The sequence below is a fragment of the Lepisosteus platostomus genome, chromosome 11 (assembly GCF_059453375.1).
Source record: "Lepisosteus platostomus isolate fLepPlt1 chromosome 11, fLepPlt1.hap1, whole genome shotgun sequence".
In the NCBI taxonomy this organism is placed as follows: domain Eukaryota; kingdom Metazoa; phylum Chordata; class Actinopteri; order Semionotiformes; family Lepisosteidae; genus Lepisosteus; species Lepisosteus platostomus.
The window spans coordinates 33,392,070-33,406,952 of NC_142621.1; the positions used below are offsets into that span (position 1 = coordinate 33,392,070).

Consider the following 14,883-nt stretch of genomic DNA (forward strand, 5'->3'; position numbering starts at 1 on the left):
GCTGGGTGCTCTTGCGCTTGGTGGTAGGATTTCCTATGCTTTCTTGAAGGTAAAATCACCTGGATTACGTCTCTCACAATCTGTTTAAAATCTTGTTGAAATGTTCTCATCCGTTTGTTAAAAGAAAAATGATATTTACAGAAAAATTATTTGATTTTTTTGTAGATGAAATGTGTGTCTGTTGACATTTAGTTAATAAATATCTAAAAAAGTGCACTGTATGCAGTCTGAGAACATAATGAGTATCATGTGGTTGTTCAGTACGATGAAGCTGTGTATTGGTTTGTATTAGCAGTGATTAGTTTTGTTGATCTGGTTTGTGTAAAGGGAAGTAGTTTTTGCGTTGATGTAGCTCATTCTGTTTTGTCTCAAAGGATTGTCAACCACTGGCTGTGGTATATTAATAAAACTGCGAGTTAGTTAAAATCTGGTGTCAGAATTTCGATTGAACAAACCCATAGCCTTAACAAAATACACAACGCAAAATACAAAAAAAAACCATGAAAGGGTGTGCAGTATGATTTAAAATCTAAATTTAAGAATGTTAATCTGTGTATACAGTGGTGTGCATGTGTAAATGATATGTAATTTTTCGCTAAAATATGCTCAAAATGACCTGGCTTTTTTTTTACAAAAAAAAAGAATTTTTTGTGTACTTTATATGGATCAATCCTTTCTGATCTAAAAGCAGTACAGTAGGTGACTCATTTTCACCATTGTGACAAACCTAGCACACACACCACCATAATACGAATCCTGCTAGTATCATCTAACAGGTATTCTGTCACTCATCTTGAAGTGCCCCCTACATGATCCTAGCTGTGACTCATTGAAGTCTCGGAGAAGTCTGTAGGTATTTATTTTTAGTTTCTCCCCACTCAGCATTCCACTCACAATGTCACTAAGTCATCTCCTCATTAACTATTTACTTCACCAATTTCTGTTTGTTGACTGTTAAAGCACTGTAGTATACAATCTGATATACTCTGCGGTACCCAATCACAGTCCTCACTTGCCAAATCACCATTCAGTCAATTCATGGTTCAACCTGTGCTATCTAGACTCCTTTCTCTCTCAGCTGTAGGGAGAAGGTACACTGCTACTTTGCCAGGTGTTACCCTAACTCCTACAAGTAACAATGCCTGCAGTCAGCCCTGGTTCAACAGGCAAACTCTGTTTCTGGGCAACGCACTTTAACCCCATTGAACCTGCTACACATTAGGAATGTGGAATGCTGTTTCTCCCTTATCTCCGGGCCTGCTGGGCAAGCAAGTTTTTTCTCTTACTTTTACCAGGTAACATTTACTACATCCTAAACCGCAAGCACCCTCACTTACAGAATCCCACGGGCCTATATCAATCCTCTCTATTTTCATTCTTCCCTCCTTCCAGGCTGAAGCCTAGATTGAAACTGAAGCCCTTTTCCTCCTGGCTGTTCTTACAATCTTCTCGATTAGCTTGGGGGAGTGGGTTACGTAATTGTTTTTGCTTTGGAAACACTGTAGTTCATTGCTAAGACCAATACATCGCCTTGAATTTGAATTTGAGTAGTCCACTCCACACAGAGCCTGTCCTATCCGCTCTTTTTCCACATCTGGAGTTCCACTTCCTCTGAGATGGTAGGTTTTTCCAGTAATTTTGTTGCCATTTAAATTATTGGCTGGAATATGACAGCCATGCCAGCAGGATTAGATAGTGGGATGCACAACATGGGACATGTATCAAGGGTTGCGACGATGTGGAAAATAGACACCATTGAACACTAGGAAGTAATGACTTCCCAGGTTTGTATCTTGTTAAGAAAATGAGAAGAGATCTTTCCCAAGCTTTTGTTTCTGCCTGGGCATCTGGTGCACATTTGTATGCATCAGACAATTCAAATTTCAGCTTTTAGCATTGTAAGAGGGCAGTGGTGATAAGATGGCAGTTCTTGTTTGAATGATAAGATCTGTACTACCGCACCACATCCGCTGTGGTGTGACAAAATGGAAGTAGGACCTCAAGATGAACTAAAAAGAACATTGCAAACATAAGTGTACATAACCCTAAAACTCTATAATTTCTGTGTGATGTAATACTGTAGTAGTAACTTGGACTAAATGGGATTGCTACTTATTGAATACAAGCAATCATATCTATTTGCATGAAGAGACACCCTCTGATTTTATAGGTACAGTAACTTATCTACAATGAGCAAAGACCTGGTATCAGTGGTATTAAAAAAAACATCAGTATTGTACTGCAATCCCATGCACTACATAGAATGTGTTTAGGAGCAGAAAGGAGGATAATACAGACCTAAAAATAGAGGGCATCTAGAGTGTGAATAATGTATAGATGGTATGTTACACTAATTGTCATTTTACAGAATCCAATGTTAACATCTTGTCACTAGAGAAATTAGATTTACTATAAAAGTTTGACTATTTGTCCACAATTGTGGATCCCCAACTAGGACTTTATTAGTACAGAAGATCAGGTGACTGGAGGGGGTTTCTGAGCAGTTACACAGCAATCTCATTAAAATTATTTAAGAAAATCCTAGGCAATCCAGTCCCCAAAGGCAACATTGCAAAAAGCCCCTGTTTTCAATGTAGTTGCATCCGTATCTTACACACACAGCTACTCCAGCCTTATCTGAGTGTGTACACTTTTTTACACTTACAGTAGCTTAACTCGGCATTCAATCCCTGTTTAATATTTCCTGACTTCAGCTGTAGTACCTTTCCTAAACTAAAACCTAAATATAGAATTCTTGGTGTAATATCTGACTCTGGCTTAAATTAGTTCAGGTGGGTAGCTGCGTTAGCATGCGTAGGCTGCAAAGGAACAAGTAATAGGTTTATTCCACAAAGGAACAAGTAATAGGTTTATTCCATTGCGAAAAGAGATCAAAGAAAACACATTTCGGCTGTGAAGCCTTCTTCAGGTGTGAGAAAGACAGGGCAGACAGCAAAGATCAATTAGCCCAGGAGAACAAAAGCTGGCAGAGGGGAGGAGGCATGAGGGGCTGAAAGGCAGAGAGACCACTCAGGAAGTGCAAAGTGGAGAGGGGTGAAGAAAGGTGTGAAGTCAAAACCTGCATGTGAATAGAGAAGATTACACGAAAATAAGTCGGTCATTGAGAGAAGGGGGACGGTGTGAACCTAGTTTCAGGATGAGTTTAGTTTCTGTTGTCTTTCTACTATGGGAGTTGAGAAACCCTTCTTTGAGAACAGAGACAGAGAGATCAGTGTGATCATGGCCGTCTGAGGTGAAATGAAAAACAATGGGCTTGGAGTGATCTTTAATCTTCACAGCCCTAATGTTCTCTGAAGTGGTCTCCTTCCGGTTTCCCCAACGTAGATAGCTGAAAAGAGTTCCTCTGGCTTAAATCATTACAATATACTGTATATTATACGTTTAGAAATATTGCAATGATAGTGTTTCATATGTCTTTCATGGGCTGAGAAGGAATTCCATGCTTTTATCTCATGCTCTTTTTTTTGGGTTCCATTAGTCCGTCTATATCAAGGTCACAGCTGGTGCAGAATGTGAGTGCTAGAGTCTAGAATAAAACAAAACTTTAAGAGGATATTACTCCAGTCCTGGCTGCTTGCCAGGGAAGTCAAGCAGTGGCTTCCAGTTAGAGCTAGAACTGATAAGATCCTCTTACATACAAAGCACCTAATGGTTTGGCATCAAATTATCTTGCATAGAGAATGTGTCCCTGTGAGGCTCACAGTGCACTGAGGTCAACTTGTTGTGGCTTTTCATAGTTTCATTACTGTACATGTTCTTTTAATTATATCTTTTATTGTTTTTCCTTATTTTTTAATGATGTCAGTTTTATCTATAGCACTGATTATGAAAGTTGTTGAATAAATATTGGCAATTTGTTATTTAAGTAAGCTTTTTTTAAAAACAACCAAAGGAATTTTGTTTTCAAGTTTTAGGACTCTGGGAATAAGAAACACAAGGATAATGTTTGTGCTCCTTTATTTAAACCAGAAAAATCAGATTTTGCACAGATGAATATTATTTTGTATTGAATGTATTTAAAATTTTGAAAACTTTCCACCAAAGACTGCAAAGGAGTAGATATGTGCAGACCTATAGAGCTGATGTCACGATACACCCTACTGCAGGATTGACTTGAGGAGTGGCTGAAGACATCTTTGTCCAACTTGCAAAGAAGGTTTTTTTAAATCCTTTAAAAGACATTTTTGGACTCTAGATCATTAATTGTGAATCTGCAACCATGTTTGTGTAAAAATGGCCAAAAGGCAATCAAAAATATATTGTTTTTTTCAGTAAAATGATCAGAAAACTTTCTGCTGAATCTGACCTGAGGCGAAACTAGATAAGATTGGGAGATGTGCTACAGTACACCTGTGGTCGCTTTGGCTGGAAATATGTGTAAAATTACTAGCAGAATGTGTCAGATGAACATTTGGCCTACCAATCAACTTGAATTTAATCAAATCAAACACAAATGGCTAATAACTGAAAAAACAAATCTTCGCCGCATGACATGTCAGAAAGTAAGCTCCCTGAGTCCAGAGAAAACGTCAGGCAAGGAAGTTGTTAAAGAGTAGGCACTATGATGTATTCTGCTCTCTGTTCTACATCTAAAAAAACAGTGAAGGGTGCTCAGGAAAAATCTAGCATTTTAAATAAAGTTTAAGGGGAAAGGGTGATACTTTAGTGTAGATTATTGTTAAAGATAAATGTGAACGATTATCCACCAGGGCCTGCATTTTTTTGAAGATCTTTGAAAAAGGCTAAACATCACAAACCATCAAAAAGTACAGCAGTGAACTAATGCTTAAATGAGGCTATTCCTTTTTTTAAAAGTAAAAGTTATTAAATCATAGGTTTATGAAAATAATGAAAAAACACAATAATGTTTATATAAAGTTTCAATATGTGTAATGTGTGTAGCTCTGCTATGCCTTTATTGGGATTGGATCATAGTCAATCACAGGTTCAGAGCAGACACAATAGATGAGTATACAGAACATTATGAGTACTAATAGCATATGAGTACTGCATTTGAAATGACTGTTTTTGTTAATTCACCCTATTGTCATGTTATGAATACTAGTAGCTTGAAAATGTGATATACTGTATTACATTACACCGATTTTATGTGTATGTTACAGTTCATTATCTCTGCTGCCCCAATACATCTGTTTTCTGTTAACATGGAGCAGTGGTTTGATGTCCAAGGTATGATTCATCACCAAAGAGAACTTGGTTCCAGTGCTGGTAAGTTCACCTGAGGTTTTCCTCCAGTGAACTGATATGTGTTGTTTTTTTTTTCCAAGCAGGGCATTTTGGTGTTTAATATAGTCGTGGTGTGGGTTTTAAAGTACATTTAAGGCAGAGGTACTTGCTAGCTGAGCTAGTTAGATAGACAGCTTTTATGTTTTCTGATTATTTTGTTTATTTTATCAAGCACTAAAGCCAAGCATTTTATTAAACATAATGCCAAGAAACCTCTTAATGAACATTTCATTCTGAGTCTGTTACGTGTGAAGGTCCCATTAGGCATCTTCAAAACAGTATCGATAACTGGACACAGAGCAGTCATCCCTTACCTGCACTCCAAGGATCCCAAAGATGATGAAGAAGGCACAGCAGATGACCACTATGTTACCGATGGGCTTCAGAGAGGACATCAAAGTTTCGACCACCAGCTTGAGGCCTGGGGCACGACTGATCACCCTGCAGGCGACAAGAGAAGCCCAACTGAGAGTCAGAGAAAGCAGGTGTTCCTACAGTGGGGCAATGGCTAAGAAAAGCATTCCCGACTGGACGTAGAGGCAGATAACTGGAAAGTCATTTAATTTGACAATTTCTGAATTCCTAAAATTCCAATACCTGGGTTGTGTTTCATTTTTCATTTGATTTACAGCTTTCGTTGCTTTACTAATTACTGTATTGTTTAATTTATAATTAAGATTAAAGAATATATTTAAAAATAAATCATTTAAAGACAGAAACAATTATTCTAACTCTAATTTAGATAAAGAACAAATAGTTATATTTCAGTATTTTAAAACTTAAATATTATAGTTATTGCCTATCTTATTTTAAAATATTTCAGACATAGAGCTAATGTCATGAGGCCGCTACAGTAGTTTCAAAGGATGAAAAGACTGATGTCAGTAAACAAGTCATATTACATCATTGGAAGGATAGAGCTGCAGTTGGGGACTGTCAGGATTCTACTTGTCTTTTGTCAAGGGGATCACAAGGTCATTTCATGCTTTTCTCGTGAGAATTCTTTTACGGTTTTTAACTGTGTCAAAATTCATGAGGCTTAACTCCCTATAGCAAGATTGCTGACTCCTCACTTTGATGACCCACAATCCGGGTATTATAGGTCCGCTTAAATGTGGTAAACGTGTTAATTTTTCCAATAGAGCAATGTAAGAACATGTAAGTGAGACATGTAAGTGTTTGTTTGGTAGTTTAACTATCACAGTAGATCTACAATTTCATCCAACCATTTCCTAAAAGATCCCAGAGACTGGGTCTCAAAACATGTGCTGGAAAATCATTTTTTTGTTTTCTTTCCTACAGTTCATAAGCTCCTTTTTAGTTTCTAATTGTGAGCCTGCATGTTCTTTGTCACCACTGCCTGAAATAGACTGAGCAGATCAATACCCCTTAGGATCTTATGTACTGTACTTAAATCAATCTCCACACAATGATCTCCCGCAAATATTTTAGAGTGGAACCTCCCTTGTTTTAAATTCTGGACTTTTTGCTAATTATCCCAGCACCGTGTTTGCTTTTTTTATTGCTTTCCCATTGTTTTGATGAGGATAAAGAATAATCTACACAAACACCCTGATCTCTTTCACGATTCCTGCAGCTCTGAATCACTTATCCGATAGAGACAAAGGCCGAGTATTTCCTCAGTCCATGATTTTGTATCAGGAGGTTTGCAAATCACTTGTCTATATTTCCCACTCCCCCTTATTTTTGTATCATTTGTACATTTCACTCTATAAAAATGTTACAGAGCATTATTAGGAGCTAAATCATATACAGTTTCAGGAAGAGTAACAGGCCTAAAATGGATCCCTACAGTATATCATACTATTGCTTACACCGACATGATAAAAGAACTGAATCTTTTTACTTCTGAATAGAGAATAAAAAAACCCAATAGTCTTCTTCAGAATACTATAAAAAATATGAAACCAGTAGTAGAACACGTACTTAAAGGTACTTTTACCAAGAAAAGAAGACATTTTTAGACAAACTGTTGTGGACGTTTGAAAAAAGCTGGCCAGAAATGTTGTTAAACCTGAAAACCTGGCTTCTTTCAAGAAACATCTACACAAACTATTCAACTACTAGCAACCAAAAAACATAAATGAGCTGAACAGCTTTGTGTCTACACGATCCAACACCTCTTCAGTTGCTGTGTGCTGAACATAGAAATGGCATTCCCGGAATGTCAATTCCAGCCTTTTCCACAAATTTTAAAATATTATGTTTAGTTTTGCCTGTAGTGAAATCATAAATTGGCACTTAATTCCTATTTCTCTGTGGTACCATAGTCAGTACTGGGAATGACCTCTAGAGTTTTTTCCAGTCCTGACTTATTCATTTTTGTTTCTAGTACTGTATTCAGTTATTCATACTTGTTCCCAGTACTGAGTTATTAATTTTTCCATAAACCTTGCATATCTACAATAGATGTGGCACAAACAGTCAAACCCCACAGAGACAGGGACCCCAGTGGAATGGGATTTATCCCATGATTCTGGAACTGTGAAATAACTGTGATACAAAACCATGCCATAAAGCTGAGGGCTATAAAAACATTGTTGTTTGCACCCAACTAATATAAGTCTGAGATCTTGTGCACAGACTCCAGCCATGACTCTTTTGCAAGGCTGTTAACACCATGAGTATAACGCATTAAAAGACTTTGGCAACACATTTTGCACATCTGTTTGTTCAATAAATTATGGGGATGGTTACAGTTTATAAGATTATCATTATTCAATTAATTAAAAGCCTGGAAAATACAATAATAAAATATTTAATTTAAACATTACTTCATATATGCTTTGACTAAACTGTGGTTAAACTTAACTGTGCTTAATCACGCTGCTTGAAGAGCCTGGAAGCAGTTTGAGAGCCCAGAAGAGGTCTTGTACTAAACTTTAGGATCAGATGTTCTGATTCTTAACTTTGCTGCAATTGGTCTTAACACACACCTGGCATACCTGGCAGTTGCCAACTTTGAAAGTTTGTTTTTACTGATAGTGTCCCTAAACTTCCTATATTATGTTTTTTCTTTTAAGAACATGGCTTCTGTTCTAATTTGTTCTGCCTTGTGAGCAGTCTGTGGTGGCTGGGGGGGATTCAGCCCTTGGATGGAAAAGAAGACTTGAGTTACAAGAAAGTAGCAGCTTTCAATAAGCAGAGCACCCTATGGTAGTGCTACCAATCATACTCTCACATGCTAAACAGGACAGAGTGCGTTATGAATGTGGTGGAAAAAAAAACAGCTTGTGAAGGATATTGGTTTGATTTTTTTTTCAAGTAGCAGATATGATGACGTTAGTAGCGTTGTTTAAATTAAATATTTTTATAGTCCAAAACAAATCTGTACCACTGTGCCTTATTGTATTATAAAACCTAAAATAACAAAATACTGGGAGGGTGGAACTCAAGCTATAAAATAATTTTAGTATTTTCTTGAAATACAAGTCCTATTCTTTTAATTGTGCTGCAATTCACTATTATGGTTTATTCTTTAGCATAATTCAATGTCAAAACACTATTAAGTTCACACTCTGTTCAATTGCAAGACAGGTGTTTGCATTCTATCAATCACACTGTAAATAATAAAAATTTCCCTATAATGTACAGTTAAGTGACAGAACTATTTTCACTGTAGCCAGATATTTTAAAGTGTTCCAAATTAAAATCCATTATTTTGTCCTGGGGCACAATTCCACAAAGCTGGAATCACCACTCTAATTAACCCCTGCCCAGTCATTCACTTGCTCCTTTCAATAGAGTCATTAGTGTTCCCTGGGCTTTGTACTGCTATTTAAAATAAGCTCAACAAGACATTACTGAGCATCAGATCGAACCTATCTTTATATTTATCCATGTATGGTTTTATAAATATATTGGAAATATTATGGGAATTCGTTATTTCAATGTCTTTTTGATTTACGTTGATTACGCTCAGGTGATAAAGTGATTTAATCAGTTGAATGTCAGGCCTTATCAAAATCAAGAAAGCAAAACACAGAAAGGGACTTGTTAATCATGGAGGCAGAGAGAGAGAGAGAAAAAGTCAGGCATCTGCTGGAAGCAGAGGAGAGATTCATGTTGAATGTTTCAACTGATTACTATAAGTTCGTGATCAATGTTGTTTGTTTTAGTTGATCAACTCTAATAGTGCATTAATACTTTAAATTTCATATAGGGGAGGGCTACTTCCAATATATCTTTTAACCATACAAAGCGTATGCTGTAGTACATTATGCAACAGTATAAGGGTTGACGTATACAGTACATGATTGTGGTCATTCACTAGGGTTCTCTGCTTCGAACCTTTGTGAATGTTGAGACCATACTTATTTTAAAATGTTATGTCATCAAAGAATGTAGTTGACATTCCTAGAACCTGTTGAACTTGCAAAGAGCCAAAATGTTCTTGATTGTTGTCCCACCACATAGTGTCCCTCACTTACTTCACTGACTTAAAAGTTGGAAACTGTAAAGGGCATTCCCAAGCCTGTACAAGTTTAATATTTTTTGCATCTTAAATTAAAGATGCAATTTAAATCTTTTAAATGAACAACTTTAGAATACCCTGAAAGAATACAAAAATAGCTGATCCAATACTGAAACCAATTTAGACCACAGAGGGCTTAAGACAGAAAACAAAATAGAAGACCTAGAAGTCACTGGATTAGAACAATACTCTTATAGGCTTTTGTTTCTGGTTTACCTGTTAGAGTTATTTCAACTGAGCTTCGAACATTCTATTCCATCTACTGAAAGCAAGAATTCACTTGTTCCAGCAAAACACAAATAATGCAAATCCAATCCAAATAAATGCCATCATATATTTGGATTAGAAGTTACAGAAAGATTAATAAAATGTTCACAATCTCAATTGAATATGGGAAATTAAACTAAGCAAGATGCATCTTTGCTTGTAATTATACAGTATATTTTTGTTTTAAATATTGCTTATCATGGTACTACTCCGATTAAACAGCACACCTTGCCACCATACCACTGTACCACTTTAATCATAAGAGCCTGGAAAGAACATTCACATTCCAACACTGACGAGGTCCGTAAAAGCTCGGAATAAATATGATAGAAACCATACAGAAACACTGTTGATCAGAAAATGGATTTCATATTTCTTCAAGCCAGAGTTGTGAGCACCCTGAAGGAATAAGCAGTGTGAAAGTGTTGGACACTTGGAAAAATGATAAATTTATCAAACTACACATAGACAAAAAGAAAAATGTGAAAATTAAACTACAAAAACTAAATGCACGTTTCTGGGCATGTGGAAAATTGAGCACTTGAATTATTGAATTATTTGGTAAAAAAATATTCAGCAAATATCCAGCATTGTCATGTCAGTATGTAGACTACTTTTATCCTTTTACCCCTTCAAATGGACATTTGGACTAAAATTTCTTGGTGCTGAGTTACGAGGAAGTGCTCATTCAAGAGCTCTCCTAACTGAAGTCAAGTGGAAGTCCTTGGCTAATTACTCACACAAAGATACTTGTTTATCAGTGACTGGAGGGAAATTGGAGGTTACAAGAGTGGATGAAGTGCTTAAGCTTTCCTTGAGGGGCAGTTCTGCGCTTTTCATCTTTCATCAGCCCTAACTGACGGTTTTATTAATATCATCGGTCTAGGGTTAGGTAAATTAGATCCAGGAAGAGGAATTGTAATTATCTGCGTCAAACTAAGAGAAAGCACAGAACCTGCTGCCGCTGGTGTTTAAAGATAGTTTACCAACAGAGGTGACACATCCTTCAAAATGAACTTATTGTGTGGGGGAGGTGTACACCATACTACAACATGCAGGGAGGTGCAGAAATTAATGAATACATTGTTGCTATAACACAAAGAGGGTATCATTGTTCAGCGAAAACAAGCTTTTCGCTACCATCCGGATATGTTTTGTTTTGGAATTATATATTACATTTAGCTGGAGTGGGTTTAAAAAGATGGCTGCAATAAACCTCTTTGGTTATCATGGCACAAATTAAACTGCTGATAACAAAATACATTTGTCATTTTCTCAAAGAGACAGGGATTAAATATATAGTGATATATGAAAAGAAGAAACCAGTTATCAGTACCCCATAACGATATAGTCACACTTATAGCCAAAGTACTCAAATACAAGTACTAAGGCCAGTAGTCTTTAAACTTGGTCATATTGTACTGTATATAGTCTCAATTTATCAGTCAATCCCATTAAGTAATTAAAACAGTAAATTGTTCAATTAAGAAAGAGGGGGTGTGGTTTCAATAAAAACAGATACTATTTACTAGTGTAATTTGGCAGCATTTTACAATGTGTCCATATTTTAATGGAATTCTAGTTTAGGATATACATTTATTCCTAAATTAAGACGTTAATACGACATTTACTGAAAATTATGATGTAATCCCAATTTGAATGGACTATAAATTCAACATCCAATAAAAACAATAATAACAATTCCAATAATAACACTGTACAATAACGATAAAACATTTTTATTTATACTTGTCACTTTTCTGTGGTTACGTTAGGCACAAAATTGCTAAGCAGAGTAGTGCTTGCTAGTTTTTTGCAAAAAATTAAAATAAGCCACAGTAAATAAAATCTTAACAGATATGTCATGTTTGCGTGGCATTGGTGTAAGGATTTATAAAGCCATAAAGCACATTCTGTGGTAACTTTTAAATCAATATAACTGAAAGATTTGCAAATATAACTGATAAAAATATATACAATATATGTCACAACAATTTCAATGTGGGAAGCTGTTAAGGTAAGTCTTAACAGCAACTGTGACTTAATTTTTCAGTGATAAGACTGATTTTATTTCTGCTGAAAGAGGGCAGCAGTGCTCAGTCGTAGGATGTGTTTGGCAGAGAATACGAAAGAGCATGATGGCTTATTCTGAACAAGACACATGAGCGCCTACTAACCACTGTCAGCTGAGATAGAGATGAGTTGGATCTTAGCAGAAGTGCAGTGAGTGAACCATCCTCATCACCTTCTGTTTACCTATAAACTGTCATTAACAGATAAATTCAGGCTGTCAGCAGCGCATTAGGTTTATGTTTTACAGTGTACTGTAGGTTTAAGGAAAAAAAAAACTTTTGATAGCTATGGTAAACGAGTGGTAGAGAAATGTATTCATTGCATTTAGTGGTTTCTTCCTGTCAACTCACATAACGCATCTAGACATCACAGGTAACATCATTACTTCTGATGTTAACTCATTTATAACTCATTTGTTTTTTCCTTCTTTTAATGCACACTTCAGTTTCAGAAGACCATGATGTTGTTATGGGGGGCAACGTGCTAGAAACAGAGGATTATGTTTGATAAACAATTACCTTTTTTTATTAAAGTATTTGCACCCGGAAATAGACGTTTGGAACATAAGACAGAAATCCAAAAGAAAGTACTGTATGGGGGTGTTAGCTCTGGGGTCATGGTCAAACAAACACAGTTTCCACTATCTCAATTACACATTTAATCTTTTTCAAGCTTCTCCCACAGTCCGACAGGTAGCTGGGGTGCTGTGGCTGTATGTGGAGTTGTGCTCCAGTTTCACCACAGAGGGTGCTGTGCTTCCATGTACAACTTTCACTTCATCTGAAGCCTTATCCTGGAACACTCAAGGACTCTTCACATAATGATTATGTTAGGGTATGTTTGTTACTCACAGAATTAAGGTATTGGAATATGTATTTAGGGTACCTGCACATCTCTAGTGAAGTCAGCAGTAAATCAGTGTATGCTAAATTAAAAATAAATATGGAAGGAAATACTATTTGAAACAGACCGCTAGCTGTTTACAGTATACAATATGTTAATATTCATTATAGGAATATGGTAATTCTGTTATACTATTCTATGATTTTCAAAATGTGAAATTCACAAAACACTGGTTTACAAAAAGAATAATGTTAATAATGTTAATGAGGTTGACCTCATGTCTCTAGTGAGTGTAGCAAAGATCCTTAACAACATACTGTATAAAGACATGAGGAAACATGAACATGCTGTGAAGTGTTTGGGTATTTTACTGGAGCAATTGGGGTGAATTGTTCAAGGGTACAATGGCTGTGACTCACTTGGGATTTTAGCCCACAACTTTCCAGTTATAAGCCCACCTAACCATTACTGCACACTGCTGATGTAAAAGACCTTAATCAGAGATGCATACAGTCGCTTAGCTTATTTTAACAAAGCATGCATAATACTAAGAAAAGAGGAAAAAGTGCCTAATTTTTTAAATACACCTGAAGGTTGTATACTGTAGAGTGCATGGGTTCAATTATGGCTGGTTACTCACATTTCATATGTTAATCAGAACCCAATAATTTTTCAGCATCCTACAAAATTATAAATCTTTGCTAAGCATCCTTAGTCTCTGTTCATTCTCAAACTGTTTCTTAGGAAGTGTTTGAGGCAATGAATAGGAACTAATGTCTTTATTCAACAGCATTAATGCCAGCATCCAGGAGAAAAAAATTACAGGATACAGCCTTTCTTCACTTCGATCAGTGCTATATTTCATCTGTGGAGTAATTAAGTTACTTTGTAACTGCCTGTAGAAAAGACACTTCAAGCTGAGCTGTCTTATTCTTGCAGAAAGAATGAACAGCTTGGAGTAAAGAATGATTGGTCTATTTAAGTTATTAATCAAACTCATGACAGACCTCCCAACTTATAATCAACTTATTGCTTGTTTCTGAATAGCTAATCTATATTTCTTTTTAATGCACATTACACATCTTTTCTACATCTTCCAAGAAAAGTAGATCATGTCAGCTATAAATTCAATAATTTTATTTTTTCAATACAGAGTAAATAAACTACCATGACATTATGACTACAGGAAACTACATAGGATAAATTAATAGTCTTCAGGTCACTGCCTGTCTGAAATGTCAATTCCCACATGTGATGATACTTCTACAATGAAAGATAACACTAGTCTGATATTGCCTATGCTGTGCCTCTCCCCTTGATGTATCACTGAACTACAAGCTTCCACTGGCCATATTCTTGAAGAATAAAGGGCATTGTGCACTTGGAGGCTATATTGACTTTAAGTTTGCATATAATGTGTAAGTATTGTATATACAGTATGTACATTGTGTATACTATTTTTTGTGTGTTATTTTATGTTCAGCTAGTGATGGCTTGTAATTGCTTAAAAGTAAAAAAAGGCGGTTATGCAGGATAACTGACTTGAAATGGTCTCTGGGAGCAGTGGTGGATCTGTGATAAACAAACAACATGCAGCAGGGGAAAGGGGACATAGCACCCTTTAAAATGCTAGGTGGCATATTTGGCTACAAACTCCTGTAACTTATCACTAACGTGACATTAAATGAACAAGTCTTTTTTAAGATGTTCTAGTTTCTAGAAAGAATAGGGAGTTCTACTGTGGTTCGTCCTGTAAAGTCCTTGTCAAGGAAAATAGCTAGGCACCGTTATTTTTACTGCTTGTACTGTACTGTATGTACAGTAGTTACACTACTTGCAAAAGAAAGCAAGGCTCTATCGTGATGACCTCTAAACAATATTTGTTTTAAAATCTGAAAGAATTGTTGTTGAAACAACCTACTGTACAGCTATCTTGG

General features: G+C 36.2%; 1 protein-coding gene across 16 annotated transcripts in view; it reads right to left on the reverse strand.

Moving 5' to 3' along the window:
• cacna1g (calcium voltage-gated channel subunit alpha1 G) overlaps positions 1 to 14,883 on the reverse strand; it is a 349,737-nt gene that overhangs the window by 59,799 nt on the left and 275,055 nt on the right. For all 16 annotated transcript variants that reach the window (XM_088599330.1, XM_088599329.1, XM_088599325.1 and 13 more), the window contains one exon: positions 5,583 to 5,709. In XM_088599330.1, the coding sequence (XP_088455456.1) occupies positions 5,583 to 5,709 (127 nt within the window). The remainder of the gene's footprint in view (positions 1 to 5,582; positions 5,710 to 14,883) is intronic.